The sequence below is a fragment of the Leptodactylus fuscus genome, unplaced genomic scaffold, assembly GCF_031893055.1.
Source record: "Leptodactylus fuscus isolate aLepFus1 unplaced genomic scaffold, aLepFus1.hap2 HAP2_SCAFFOLD_84, whole genome shotgun sequence".
Taxonomy (NCBI): Eukaryota; Metazoa; Chordata; class Amphibia; order Anura; family Leptodactylidae; genus Leptodactylus; species Leptodactylus fuscus.
In genome coordinates this window covers 72,254-87,188 of record NW_027440882.1, presented here as the reverse complement: position 1 = coordinate 87,188, position 14,935 = coordinate 72,254, and the positions used below count along the sequence as shown (strand labels likewise).

At 53.3% G+C, this 14,935-nt stretch overlaps 1 protein-coding gene across 5 annotated transcripts in view; it reads right to left on the bottom strand.

Annotated features, from left to right (window-relative positions):
• Positions 1 to 13,859, bottom strand: part of EPS8 (EGFR pathway substrate 8, signaling adaptor) — a 100,665-nt gene extending 86,806 nt beyond the window's left edge. For 4 of the 5 annotated variants that reach the window (XM_075262050.1, XM_075262051.1, XM_075262052.1 and 1 more), the window contains exons 1-6: positions 13,753 to 13,859; positions 13,458 to 13,529; positions 10,719 to 10,783; positions 5,034 to 5,101; positions 4,671 to 4,832; positions 373 to 522 (exon numbers count right to left, since the gene is read on the bottom strand). In XM_075262050.1, coding sequence (XP_075118151.1) covers positions 373 to 522; positions 4,671 to 4,832; positions 5,034 to 5,101; positions 10,719 to 10,783; positions 13,458 to 13,519 — 507 coding nt within the window. In that variant the 5' untranslated portion in view covers positions 13,520 to 13,529; positions 13,753 to 13,859. The remainder of the gene's footprint in view (positions 1 to 372; positions 523 to 4,670; positions 4,833 to 5,033; positions 5,102 to 10,718; positions 10,784 to 13,457; positions 13,530 to 13,752) is intronic. The other variant, XM_075262053.1, reaches the window with a different exon arrangement.
• Positions 13,860 to 14,935: the final 1,076 nt, after the last annotated feature.

The following is a 14,935-nucleotide window of genomic DNA, read 5'->3' as shown; positions in this document are numbered from 1 at the left end:
ATGGAAGAAGTCTCACCCTCAGGATATAAATGGAGAAGGTCATACCTTCAGGATACAAATGGTGGATATTTCACCCTCAAAACATAAATGGAGGACGTAACGCTCTTGGGTCATAAATCGGAGGATGTCACGTCCTCAGGACATAAATAGAGGACATTTTTGTGGCCTCTCGGTCGTCAGTATCCATATAAATCTTGGTTATCGCGGCCCCCCTCTTATGTTCTTGCAGTTTGAGGTTTCCTTTGTGGCTGGTCCATGTCCACCAGTATTACATTGACCCATGCAGGTGACACAAGCGCCCCATGCCCTATCTGTACACACACTGGGAACACCGTGCAGGACACAGGGAGGGGAGCAGTCGCCCAGCCTTACCTTGACCTCATCACATTGGAAGAGGTGCAGATCAGCTTTACTTTGTGTTGGCTCTTTACAAACAAGGACAAGAATGGAGTTGTATCTGCAGGAGTTCATCACAGCCTTACAGTGCTGGATGGTGCTGATGGGGAAATTCTCTAATTCAGTCTGTGCAAAAATGAAATGATAAACATTGTCCATCCTGAAGACTCCGTCGGTCACACAGGAGGACACCACATGCATGGACACCAGAACTTCACGCATGTAACCACAGCCACAGAGATGTCCGATACACACAACAGCCCATGGCCTAAGAACTGTGCACTAAACCATCAGGTCTTACCTCATGGAAGGGGGGCAGAAACTTTCCTAAGTAAATAATGACTAGAGCGTCAGGTAACAGAATCCGGCACAGCCGCCTTATTGTATGTATGTCAGCAGGAAAAACCAGGACAAGGCTGAGCTGGTACCGGCATCACTAGCTCTAGGACTACAGAACGATGTGCAAAGGTGTGTAGTGTTCATGTAGGATCTCCACGTGGAGGCATCCTCATCTACAGAGGGTCACCTACCAGACCAGGGCATCCTCATCTACAGAGGGTCACCCACCAGACCAGGACATCCTCATCTACAGAGGGTCACCCACCAGACCAGGACATCCTCATCTACAGAGGGGTCACCTACCAGACCAGGACTTCCTCATCTACAGAGGGTCACCTACCAGACCAGGACATCCTCATCTACAGAGGGTCACCCACCAGACCAGGACATCCTCATCTACAGAGGGACACCCACCAGACCAGGACATCCTCATCTACAGAGGGTCACCCACCAGACCAGGATATCCTCATCTACAGAGGGTCACCTACCAGACCAGGACATCCTCATCTACAGAGGGTCACCCACCAGACCAGGACATCCTCATCTACAGAGGGTCACCCACCAGATCAGGACATCCTCATCTACAGAGGGGTCACCCACCAGACCAGGACATCCTCATCTACAGAGGGGTCACCTACCAGACCAGGACATCCTCATCTACAGAGGGGTCACCTACCAGACCAGGACATCCTCATCTACAGAGGGTCACCCACCAGACCAGGACATCCTCATCTACAGAGGGTCACCCACCAGACCAGGACATCCTCATCTACAGAGGGGTCACCTACCAGACCAGGACATCCTCATCTACAGAGGGTCACCCACCAGACCAGGACATCCTCATCTACAGAGGGTCACCCACCAGACCAGGACATCCTCATCTACAGAGGGTCACCCACCAGACCAGGACATCCTCATCTACAGAGGGTCACCCACCAGACCAGGACATCCTCATCTACAGAGGGGTCACCTACCAGACCAGGACATCCTCATCTACAGAGGGTCACCTACCAGACCAGGACATCCTCATCTACAGAGGGTCACCCACCAGACCAGGACATCCTCATCTACAGAGGGACACCCACCAGACCAGGACATCCTCATCTACAGAGGGACACCCACCAGACCAGGACATCCTCATCTACAGGGGGTCACCCAGCAGACCAGGGCATCCTCATCTACAGGGGGTCACCCAGCAGACCAGGACATCCTCATGTAAAGAGGGTCACCTACAAGACCAGGGCATCCTCATCTACAGAGGGACACCTACCAGACCAGGACATCCCCATCTACAGGGGGTCACCCACCAGACCAGGGCATCCTCATCTACAGGGGGTCACCTACCAGACCAGGACATCCTCATCTACAGAGGGTCACCCAGCAGACCAGGACATCCTCATCTACAGGGGGTCACCTACCAGACCAGGACATCCTCATCTACAGGGGGTCACCTACCAGACCAGGACAACCTCATCTACAGAGGGGTCACCCAGCAGACCAGGGCATCCTCATCTACAGATGGTCACCTAGCAGACCAGGGCATCCTCATCTACAGGGGGTCACCTACCAGACCAGGGCATCCTCATCTACAGGGGGTCACCTAGCAGACCAGGACATCCTCATCTACAGAGGGGTCACCTACCAGACCAGGACATCCTCATCTACAGAGGGGTCACCTACCAGACCAGGACATCCTCATCTACAGAGGGTCACCCACCAGACCAGGACATCCTCATCTACAAAGGGTCACCTACCAGACCAGGGCATCCTCATCTACAGAGGGGTCACCTACCAGACCAGGACATCCTCATCTACAGAGGGGTCACCTACCAGACCAGGACATCCTCATCTACAGAGGTACATCTAGCAGACCAGGTCATCCTCATGTAAAGAGGGTCACCTACAAGACCAGGGCATCCTCATCTACAGAGGGACACCTACCAGACCAGGACATCCCCATCTACAGGGGGTCACCCACCAGACCAGGGCATCCTCATCTACAGGGGGTCACCTACCAGACCAGGACATCCTCATCTACAGAGGGTCACCCACCAGACCAGGGCATCCTCATCTACAGATGGTCACCTAGCAGACCAGGGCATCCTCATCTACAGAGGGGTCACCCAGCAGACCAGGACATCCTCATCTACAGGGGGTCACCTACCAGACCAGGGCATTCTCATCTACAGAGGGGTCACCTAGCAGATCAGGGCATCCTCATCTACAGAGGGTCACCCACCAGACCAGGACATCCTCATCTACAGAGGGTCACCTACCAGACCAGGACATCCTCATCTACAGAGGGGTCACCTACCAGACCAGGACATCCTCATCTACAGAGGGTCACCCACCAGACCAGGACATCCTCATCTACAGAGGGTCACCCACCAGACCAGGACATCCTCATCTACAGAGGTACATCTAGCAGACCAGGTCATCCTCATGTAAAGAGGGTCACCTACAAGACCAGGGCATCCTCATCTACAGAGGGACACCTACCAGACCAGGACATCCCCATCTACAGGGGGTCACCCACCAGACCAGGGCATCCTCATCTACAGGGGGTCACCCACCAGACCAGGGCATCCTCATCTACAGATGGTCACCTAGCAGACCAGGGCATCCTCATCTACAGAGGGGTCACCCAGCAGACCAGGACATCCTCATCTACAGGGGGTCACCTACCAGACCAGGACATCCTCATCTACAGAGGGTCACCCAGCAGACCAGGACATCCTCATCTACAGGGGGTCACCCAGCAGACCAGGACATCCTCATCTACAGAGGGTCACCTAGCAGACCAGGACATCCTCATCTACAGAGGGGTCACCCAGCAGACCAGGACATCCTCATCTACAGAGGGGTCACCCAGCAGACCAGGACATCCTCATCTACAGGGGGTCACCTAGCAGACCAGGACATCCTCATCTACAGAGGGGTCACCTACCAGACCAGGACATCCTCATCTACAGAGGGGTCACCCAGCAGACCAGGACATCCTTATCTACAGAGGGGTCACCTACCAGACCAGGACATCCTCATCTACAGGGGGTCACCCAGCAGACCAGGACATCCTCATCTACAGAGGGGTCACCTACCAGACCAGGACATCCTCATCTACAGAGGGTCACCCACCAGACCAGGACATCCCCATCTACAGAGGGTCACCTACCAGACCAGGGCATCCTCATCTACAGAGGGGTCACCTACCAGACCAGGACATCCTCATCTACAGGGGGTCACCTAGCAGACCAGGACATCCTCATCTACAGAGGGGTCACCTACCAGACCAGGACATCCTCATCTACAGAGGGGTCACCTACCAGACCAGGACATCCTCATCTACAGGGGGTCACCTAGCAGACCAGGGCATCCTCATCTACATGAAGTCATCTACGGACTTGTAATCCTCAGGAGGTCGCTGGACTCTAGTGCAGACAACCTCAGAAAACAGTTAAAGTTTTACCCCAATTCTGGGCAGACATTGGCTGTCTTGACCTCACCTGTCTGCACACACCATATTGATCACTGAATGTCCAGTCTTTCATTTATCTGCATAAAATTACCAAACGCGCAAAATGACCATCAAGGAATTTAAGAGGGAACTGAGAAATTGTAAAAATAATATCAATGTTAACAATTCCCCAAAGGTACAACCATCATCACCATCCCATGTGTCCAAACTATCAGCAGCATCCTATGTGGCCCTCAACCACCATCATCAGTGACCTCAGGTTTCCCAACCATCACCTGCTGGGGCCCCGAACACTACTGCCATCATGAGGGCTCCTAAACACCTTCACTAACTCTAGGAGCACCACCTGTGCCGTCTGGGATCCTGACCCTCCATGCCACGATGCTTGGCATCTCTGAACAGCATGGTACCACACACACCATGACACAAGCGGTGACAATGGAAGGGGAGAAGACGTTACCTTGGTCTCTATATCATACAGACTAACTGCTTTGTCATCCACTTGGAGGTTCATGTCTTGCGTCCACACTTTTCCCTTTGCATCCAGTAACTTTAGTTTGCGGATTCCATCTTCGATGGTGAGCACCGCATCCTTGCGATCCATGATGAACGTAGTGAGGTGCTGTAGTACATTGTAGGAGGGGGTTCATAATATGTCAACAGGCCAAGGTGGGGGTGCAAACTTTTGGGAGATTGGACTCATTTACAGCACAAAGCTAAATAATAGGGAACTCCAAGACTGTAGACAACGTGACCAATCCCTGTGTATAACCCCACCACCATCACCCCGAGTCTCTACTACAGTGGGGGTACAGTATGTTACCTCAACATGATACTGGGAGGTCTCTGACACCACGCTGACGCTGTCCCGGGCATAGCTCTTCCTCTGCTCTGTGAAAAGACATACCAAGGAAATTATTCGGCATCTTAAAAGACATCTCAGCCCCACACAGAATGAGGGAAGGGTGACTGTCAGGTTAGGAAGAGACCACACAGTGCAAGGATGGCAAAGACTGAGCTGAGGGGTCAGGAGCCAAGGACCCCCCCGAATATTATACAGCGCTCTCATATCCTCTGTATGGACCCCATTATCTTCAGTCACTCCAGGGATTATTACACAGAACAAGAAAGCGTTTCCAGCCAGAAACTGAATATTGGGCCACACCTTGGATACTAGATGAATATTATAAACCCAATCCCACCAAGTCTGGATATCCACAACCTCAATCACCTAAGAGATAAAGGCTTCATCATGTCCATAGGGTCAACTAGAAGATCATGGCATCCTCATACCCATAATGTCATCCACCAGACCAGGACACCCCATCTACAGGGGGTCACCTACCAAACCAGGGCATCCTCATCTACAGGGGGTCACCTAGAAGACCAGGGCATCCTCATCTACAGAGGGGTCACCTAGAAGACCAGGGCATCCTCATCTACAGAGGGGTCACCTACCAGACCAGGGCATCCTCATCTACAGAGGGGTCACCCACCAGACCAGGACATCCTCATCTACAGGGGGTCACCTAGAAGACCAGGGCATCCTCATCTACAGAGGGTCACCCACCAGACCAGGACATCCTCATCTACAGAGGGGTCACCCACCAGACCAGGACATCCTCATCTATAAAGGGTCACCTAGAAGACCAGGACATCCTCATCTATAAAGGGTCACCTAGAAGACTAGGACATCCTCATCTACAGGGGGTCACCCACCAGACCAGGGCATCCTCATCTACAGAGGGGTCACCTACCAGACCAGGGCATCCTCATCTACAGAGGGGTCACCCACCAGACCAGGGCATCCTCATCTACAGAGGGTCACCTAGCAGACAAGGACATCCTCATCTACAGAGGGGTCACCCAGCAGACCAGGACATCCTCATCTACAGAGGGGTCACCTAGCAGATCAGGGCATCCTCATCTACAGGGGGTCACCTAGCAGACAAGGACATCCTCATCTACAGAGGGGTCACCTAGCAGATCAGGGCATCCTCATATCCATAATGTCATCCACCAGACCAGGGCATCCTCATCTACAGAGGGTCACCCACCAGACCAGGGCATCCTCATCTACAGGGGGTCACCTAGAAGACCAGGGCATCCTCATCTACAGAGGGTCACCCAGCAGACCAGGGCATCCTCATCTACAGGGGGTCACCTAGAAGACCAGGACATCCTCATCTACAGAGGGGTCACCCACCAGACCAGGACATCCTCATCTACAGAGGGGTCACCTACCAAACCAGGGCATCCTCATCTACAGAGGGTCACCCACCAGACCAGGGCATCCTCATCTATAAAGGGTCACCTAGAAGACCAGGACATCCTCATCTACAGTGGGTCACCCACCAGACCAGGTCATCCTCATCTACAGAGGGGTCACCTACCAAACCAGGGCATCCTCATCTACAGAGGGTCACCCACCAGACCAGGGCATCCTCATCTATAAAGGGTCACCTAGAAGACCAGGACATCCTCATCTACAGAGGGTCACCTAGAAGACCAGGACATCCCCATCTACAGGGGGTCACCCACCAGACCAGGGCATCCTCATCTACAGAGGGGTCACCTACCAGACCAGGGCATCCTCATCTACAGGGGGTCACCTAGCAGACAAGGACATCCTCATCTACAGAGGGGTCACCTAGAAGACCAGGACATCCTCATCTACAGAGGGTCACCTAGCAGACCAGGACATCCTCATCTACAGAGGGTCACCTACCAGACCAGGACATCCCCATCTACAGGGGGTCACCTACCAGACCAGGACATCCCCATCTACAGGGGGTCACCTACCAGACCAGGACATCCTCATCTACAGAGGGGTCACCTACCAGACCAGGACATCCTCATCTACAGGGGGTCACCTAGAAGACCAGGGCATCCTCATCTACAGAGGGTCACCTAGCAGACCAGGGCATCCTCATCTACAGAGGGTCACCTACCAGACCAGGGCATCCTCATATCCATAATGTCATCCACCAGACCAGGGCATCCTCATCTACAGAGGGTCACCCACCAGACCAGGGCATCCTCATCTACAGGGGGTCACCTACCAAACCAGGGCATCCTCATCTACAGGGGGTCACCTAGAAGACCAGGGCATCCTCATCTACAGGGGGTCACCTAGAAGACCAGGACATCCTCATCTACAGAGGGGTCACCTAGAAGACCAGGACATCCTTATCTACAGAGGGGTCACCTACCAGACCAGGACATCCTCATCTACAGGGGGTCACCCACCAGACCAGGGCATCCTCATATCCATAATGTCATCCACCAGACCAGGACATCCTCATCTACAGAGGGTCACCTACCAGACCAGGACATCCTCATCTACAGAGGGTCACCCACCAGACCAGGGCATCCTCATCTACAGAGGGTCACCCACCAGACCAGGGCATCCTCATCTACAGTGGGTCACCTACCAAACCAGGGCATCCTCATCTACAGGGGGTCACCTAGAAGACCAGGGCATCCTCATCTACAAGGGGTCACCTAGAAGACCAGGACATCCTCATCTACAGAGGGGTCACCCACCAGACCAGGACATCCTCATCTACAGAGGGGTCACCTACCAAACCAGGGCATCCTCATCTACAGAGGGTCACCCACCAGACCAGGGCATCCTCATCTATAAAGGGTCACCTAGAAGACCAGGACATCCTCATCTACAGAGGCTCACCTAGAAGACCAGGACATCCCCATCTACAGGGGGTCACCCACCAGACCAGGGCATCCTCATCTACAGAGGGGTCACCTACCAGACCAGGGCATCCTCATCTACAGGGGGTCACCTAGCAGACAAGGACATCCTCATCTACAGAGGGGTCACCTAGAAGACCAGGACATCCTCATCTACAGAGGGTCACCTAGCAGACCAGGACATCCTCATCTACAGAGGGTCACCTACCAGACCAGGACATCCCCATCTACAGGGGGTCACCTACCAGACCAGGACATCTTCATCTACAGAGGGGTCACCCACCAGACCAGGACATCCCCATCTACAGGGGGTCACCTACCAGACCAGGACATCCTCATCTACAGGGGGTCACCTTACCAGACCAGGACATCCTCATCTACAGAGGGTTCACCTACCAGACCAGGACATCCTCATCTACAGAGGGTCACCCACCAGACCAGGACATCCTCATCTACAGAGGGTCACCTACCAGACCAGGACATCCTCATCTACAGAGGGTCACCCACCAGACCAGGGCATCCTCATCTATAAAGGGTCAAACAGCAGATCAGGGCCACCTTATCCACAGATGATCACCTAGCAGAATGGGTTGCCACCTAGCAGTCTCCCCTCCTGCAAAGCTGTACATTAAATCAGGCCGGTTCCATCCCCCACTTTATTAAAGTATGCTCTGACAACCCTTATAGCAGAATTAATGGCCGATTTATTAATGGTTGTCACTTGGTCTCCTGATGCACGTGAAATTCTTCTCAACTTGGTAGATTCCATAGTCTGGGAGAAAGTGTGACCACAGCAACATTATGCCACATTGCTAGAACCTTATGTCTGAACGTATTTGCTTGGGATCTAGTGATTTTAGGGATACTCGCTATGGGGTATAGTTCTAGATTGATGAATGAACACACAAGGCAGCGGCACAGCACACAGCAAAAACTCTACCTTTCTTCTTATGTTTGGATGAAGATCGAAAGAAATAAATCCCATCCCCTGTGAGTGAGATCAGATAGCACAATATCAGGACAGAAGTTGGTGACCAGTGGGGGATTCGTGTGACCTGTCAATGGGGGACAAGGTGCTTTACTGCCACCCTCCTCCATGGCTCTGGAGGTCACAGACTACCATTTCTTGGGTTTTACAGTTCTATATAAAATCCTATTTCCTGGATAGAAAGCTAAACTCTGCCTTCCATCTGAGACTTTTCCCAAGGTCTACATCAGTCCCTCAGCCCGGCTCCTCTCAATAGGTCTACATCTGTCCACTCTCACCAGGTCTATGTACGGCTCCTCTCACCAGCTCTACGTCCGGCTCCTCTCACCAGCTCTACGTACGGCTCCTCTCACCAGCTCTATGTCCGGCTCCTCTCACCAGCTCTATGTCCGGCTCCTCTCACCAGCTCTACGTCTGTCCCCTCTCACCAGCTCTACGTCCGTCCCCTCTCACCAGGTCTACGTCCGGCTCCTCTCACCAGCTCTACGTCCGGCTCCTCTCACCAGCTCTACATCCGTCTCCTCTCACCAGGTCCACGTCTGTCCCCTCTCACCAGCTCTACATCTGTCCACTCTCACCAGGTCTATGTACAGCTCCTCTCACCAGGTCTATGTACGGCTCCTCTCACCAGGTCTATGTACGGCTCCTCTCACCAGCTCTACGTACGGCTCCTCTCACCAGCTCTATGTCCGGCTCCTCTCACCAGCTCTACGTCTGTCCCCTCTCACCAGCTCTACGTCCGGCTCCTCTCACCAGCTCTACGTCTGTCCCCTCTCACCAGGTCTACGTCCGGCTCCTCTCACCAGCTCTACGTCCGGCTCCTCTCACCAGCTCTACATCCGTCTCCTCTCACCAGGTCCACGTCCGTCTCCTCTCACCAGGTCCACGTCCGTCCCCTCTCACCAGGTCCACGTCCGGCTCCTCTCACCAGGTCTAAGCCGGCTCCTCTCACCAGGTCCACATCCGTCCCCTCTCACCAGGTCCACGTCCGGCTCCTCTCACCAGCTCTACGTCCGGCTCCTCTCACCAGCTCTACGTACGGCTCCTCTCACCAGGTCCACATCCGTCCCCTCTCACCAGCTCTATGTCCGTCCCCTCTCACCAGCTCTACGTCCGTCCCCTCTCACCAGGTCTACGTCCGGCTCCTCTCACCAGCTCTACGTCCGTCCCCTCTCACCAGGTCTACGTACGGCTCCTCTCACCAGGTCTACGTCCGGCTCCTCTCACCAGGTCTACGTCTGTCCCCTCTCAATAGGTCTACATCTGTCCACTCTCACCAGGTCTACGTACGGCTCCTCTCACCAGCTCCTCTCACCAGGTCTACATCTGTCCCCTCTCACCAGGTCTACATCTGTCCCCTCTCACCAGGTCTACGTCCGGCTCCTCTCACCAGGTCTACGTCCGGCTCCTCTCACCAGGTCCACATCCGTCCCCTCTCACCAGGTCTAAGCCGGCTCCTCTCACCAGCTCTACATCTGTCCCCTCTCACCAGCTCTACATCTGTCCCCTCTCACCAGCTCTACATCCGTCCCCTCTCACCAGCTCTACGTCCGGCTCCTCTCACCAGCTCTACATCTGTCCCCTCTCACCAGCTCTACGTCCGGCTCCTCTCACCAGCTCTACATCTGTCCCTTCTCACCAGCTCTACATCCGTCCCCTCTCACCAGCTCTACGTCCGGCTCCTCTCACCAGGTCTACATCTGACTATAAGGACCCTCAGTCACATGCGTGTCCTTCCACCTGACCAGATATATGTTGGAATATAGATATCGGCACTCCCACGGCACAGAACAAGGATTTCTCCTTTACCGTAAAGACTCTTGGCGCTTGTTCTTCCCGTTTTCTCAGATTTTACAGAGGACAAATCATAATTACTAGAGGAAAAAGGAGAAAAAGAAGAGACGTGAGCGAAGCCTCGCCCGGGGACCGGTGTACAACGTACAATACACATCGTACTCAACACAGGTTCAACGTGGATGGTTGTGGCAACAATGGACCGTATAAAGTGCACTGAAGTCTCAAGCCAAAGCAGAGAACATAATGGTCTGTAAGGCTCAGGTGAATAGAAGGAAAACAAACTAAACTCATCCGGAGACGAGAGCACACGAGGATAAAAGCCTCAAGTACCACCTGGAGGATAAACCTTGGGCTGTTTGTGGCACGTGGTTTGTCCGTGCACGATGCTCAGCTGGGCAATTACCATCTACCACAAATACAGAAATCGGCAGACGCTCCTCCAGGCACACATTCTTATCTGCAGCTATAGGGGGCGCATTGCTAGCAGTTGCCACTGGGCCCTAAGGGGGCCCCAAAAGTCCCTGTGCCACATAAAGCATACTACTATTCTAAATGGCACAAGGTGGGAAGGGGCCCTGTCACGGAGCGAAGGTATACGTCTTCCTCCGGAAGGTCTCTTGAATCAACAGGGACGCAAGAGGTCGGGAGGCAACAGCAATTTATTGTAATCCACAAAGTTAGTAGCCGGCGGCGGTCACATCAACCGTAATAACAATAAGTCCACAGAAGTCACAATCCAATGATAGCTTTGGCTCCTTGGTCCTGTAACTAAATCCTGGCTCTCTGCAGAGCTGTGCACAGGCCGGCTAACACATACTAACTGCTAGCTATATACTATATACTAAGACTGTTACATCCTATATCTGTGGGGGGGAAGGGCTGAGTCACAGATCCTTCCCCCCTCACCTATACCAAGGAGAGCAGACTCCCTGTCTACTATGGACAATGCACCATCCAACATCTTCTTGGAGACACTGATCAGATTATCTCCACCCATTGTCCTCACTAGTTAGAGGTATTTGTATACAATGTGCTAACACACTAGACCCGAATCAGCCAACTACACATTGCTGTATATAACAGGTTAGAGAATACATTCCACATGAAATATATATTACACATTGCCTATAGTATAGACTCTAACCATCCCGTGACAATACCATATAAAGAGCCCCATATATATCACTGTCATGGAGCAAAGGTATACGTCTTCCTCCGGAGGATATCTTGAATCAATAGGGACATAAGAGGTCGGGAGACAACAGCAATTTATTGTAATCCACAAAGTTAGTAGCCGGCGGCAGTCACATAACCGTAACAACAATAAGTCCACAGAAGTCACAATCCAATGATAGCTTTGGTTCCTTGGTCCTGTAACTAAATCCTGGCTCTCTGCAGAGCTGTGCACAGGCCGGCTAACACATACTAACTGCTAGCTATATACTATATACTAAGACTGTTACACCTATATCTGTGGGGGGGAAGGGCTGAGTCACAGATCCTTCCCCCCTCACCTATACCAAGGAGAGCAGACTCCCTGTCTACTATGGACAATGCACCATCCAACATCTTCTTGGAGACACCGATCAGATTATCTCCACCCATTGTCCTCACTGGTCCTCACTAGTTAGAGGTATTTGCATACAATGTGCTAACACACTAGACCCTAATCAGCCAACTACACATTGCTGTATATAACAGGTTAGAGAATACATTCCACATGAAATATATATTACACATGGCCTATAGTATAGACTCTAACCATCCCGTGACAGGCCCCATTACAGATTCTGCACCGGGGCCCAGAACTTCAGGTTACACCTCTGTCCACAGCAGAACCTGGTTATAATAGATCTCATGTGTGGCAGAGATCCACTTACTAACACCTCAACAATCCCTTTCTGCAACCCCCCTAGATGGGGCCCCCTTACCCCAATCAATAAGGGCCCAATTATTACCATTTACTGTATCTAAGCAGAAAGAACAAGACAGTACCTGCACCCTGCCAAGAAGCATCAGCGCCCAGGCGGTCCACAGCTGGACATTGACATACTGGGAGCCACCAAAGTGGGCAGACCCTTCCGTACCCCTGCACCGCTACACTGGGGTAGATTTACGCTAGGTTCACACTAGCATTGGGTGATTACCTGCAGTGGTTAAGTAGTGGTCAACTGCAGAAACCCACAGACCCCACAGACTGTAAGGAGGTCCATGGGTTTCCGCCCTGCAAGCAGGACTTATCCCTTTGTATTTTTCAAGTGACATGGGGGACGGAATCCCCAAACACAGATGTGAGCCCAGCCTGAGGGGATTCTTAATGGCAGTCTGTGTTACTGTACAATGTTTTGATAAACCTGGTAAATTTGTAAGTCTACCACGGCCGTACCCCCCATGAGCCAGGCTGACCCTGCCCACGGTCAGTCACACGCCAGGCTGACCCTGCCCACGGTCAATCACACGCCAGGCTGACCCTGCCCACGGTCAATCACACGCCAGGCTGACCCTGCCCACGGTTATTCACACACCAGGCTGACCCTGCCCACGGTCAGTCACACACCAGGCTGACCCTGCCCACGGTCACACGCCAGGCTGACCCTGCCCACGGTCACACGCCAGGCTGACCCTGCCCACGGTCACACACCAGGCTGACCCTGCCCACGGTCACACGCCAGGCTGACCCTGCCCACGGTCACACGCCAGGCTGACCCTGCCATCATAGCTGAATTCTATGGAACCAATGAGGTAACTTACCTGGAGTCGGGGGAGGAGCTTCCCAACCTCCCAGGGTAGTAATGTGATAAATGTCCATTCATGATGGGTCTCCTGTAATAGAGAAATCATCAGAGGCAGGAAAGGAAACCAGAGAGAGATACAGAAGACTGGAAATACAGAACACGGGATCCCACAAGGACGTCAAGGGAAAGATTTCTGGGATCCAGTCCGACGTTTCATCACCTTCTCTGGAGTCTTCATTGCCTTAATGATGATATCAGGATTTCTGGGGTTACAGATGGGTTACAAGTGGGGGGGTGATCTGGATACTTACTCCAGGTCATTGACCCCGACACGTTCTGGAAGTAACGTCCCAATGTCAGGACCTCACTGACACGGCCATCTCTTCAGCCCAGAGGCAGATCTTCTGATTCCAGACTGTGAAGAGAGCAGAGAAGACGCCACTAAATATAGGAAATGACCCCGGTGCTCTAGAGGCAGAAGGATGATGGGAGTCGTGGTCCTCGTACAAAGCAGCGACATGGATGGGATGGAGGGGGGGGGGGGCACATGTAGAGAGCAGGACCAAGGTCACAAGGACGCCCCATCCTAGGGTCATTGGACAGACATTTAAACATTCTGCAGCTCTGAATGTGATCAAGAGATTAAACCTTGCACGCTCTATACAGCCCCTGCACACACCCCGGGGTGATGGAACCACTGTGCCCCCCCTCTACTATACCCTGCACTGCCCCGAGACACTCTATACAGCCCCTGCACACACCCTGGGGTGATGGAACCATTGTGCCCCCCCTGTACTATACCCTGCACTGCCCCGAGACACTCTATGAAGCCCCTGCACACACCCTGGGGTGATGGAACCATTGTGCCCCCCCTCTACTATACCCTGCACTGCCCCGAGACACTCTATACAGCCCCTGCACACACCCTGGGGTGATGGAACCATTGTGCCCCCCCTGTACTATACCCTGCACTGCCCCGAGACGCTCTATACAGCCCCTGCACAGACCCCGGGGTGATGGAACCACTGTGCCCCCCCTCTACTATACCCTGCACTGCCCCGAGACACTCTATACAGCCCCTGCACACACCCTGGGGTGATGGAACCATTGTGCCCCCCCTGTACTATACCCTGCACTGCCCCGAGACACTCTATACAGCCCCTGCACACACCCTGGGGTGATGGAACCATTGTGCCCCCCCTGTACTATACCCTGCACTGCCCCGAGATGCTCTATACAGCCCCTGCACACACCCTGGGGTGATGGAACCATTGTGCCCCCCCTGTACTATACCCTGCACTGCCCCGAGACACTCTATACAGCCCCTGCACACACCCCTGGGTGATGGAAGCATTGTGCCCCCCCTGTACTATACCCTGCACTGCCCCGAGACACTCTATACAGCCCCTGCACACACCCTGGGGTGATGGAACCATTGTGCCCCCCCTGTACTATACCCTGCACTGCCCCGAGACACTCTATACAGCCCCTGCA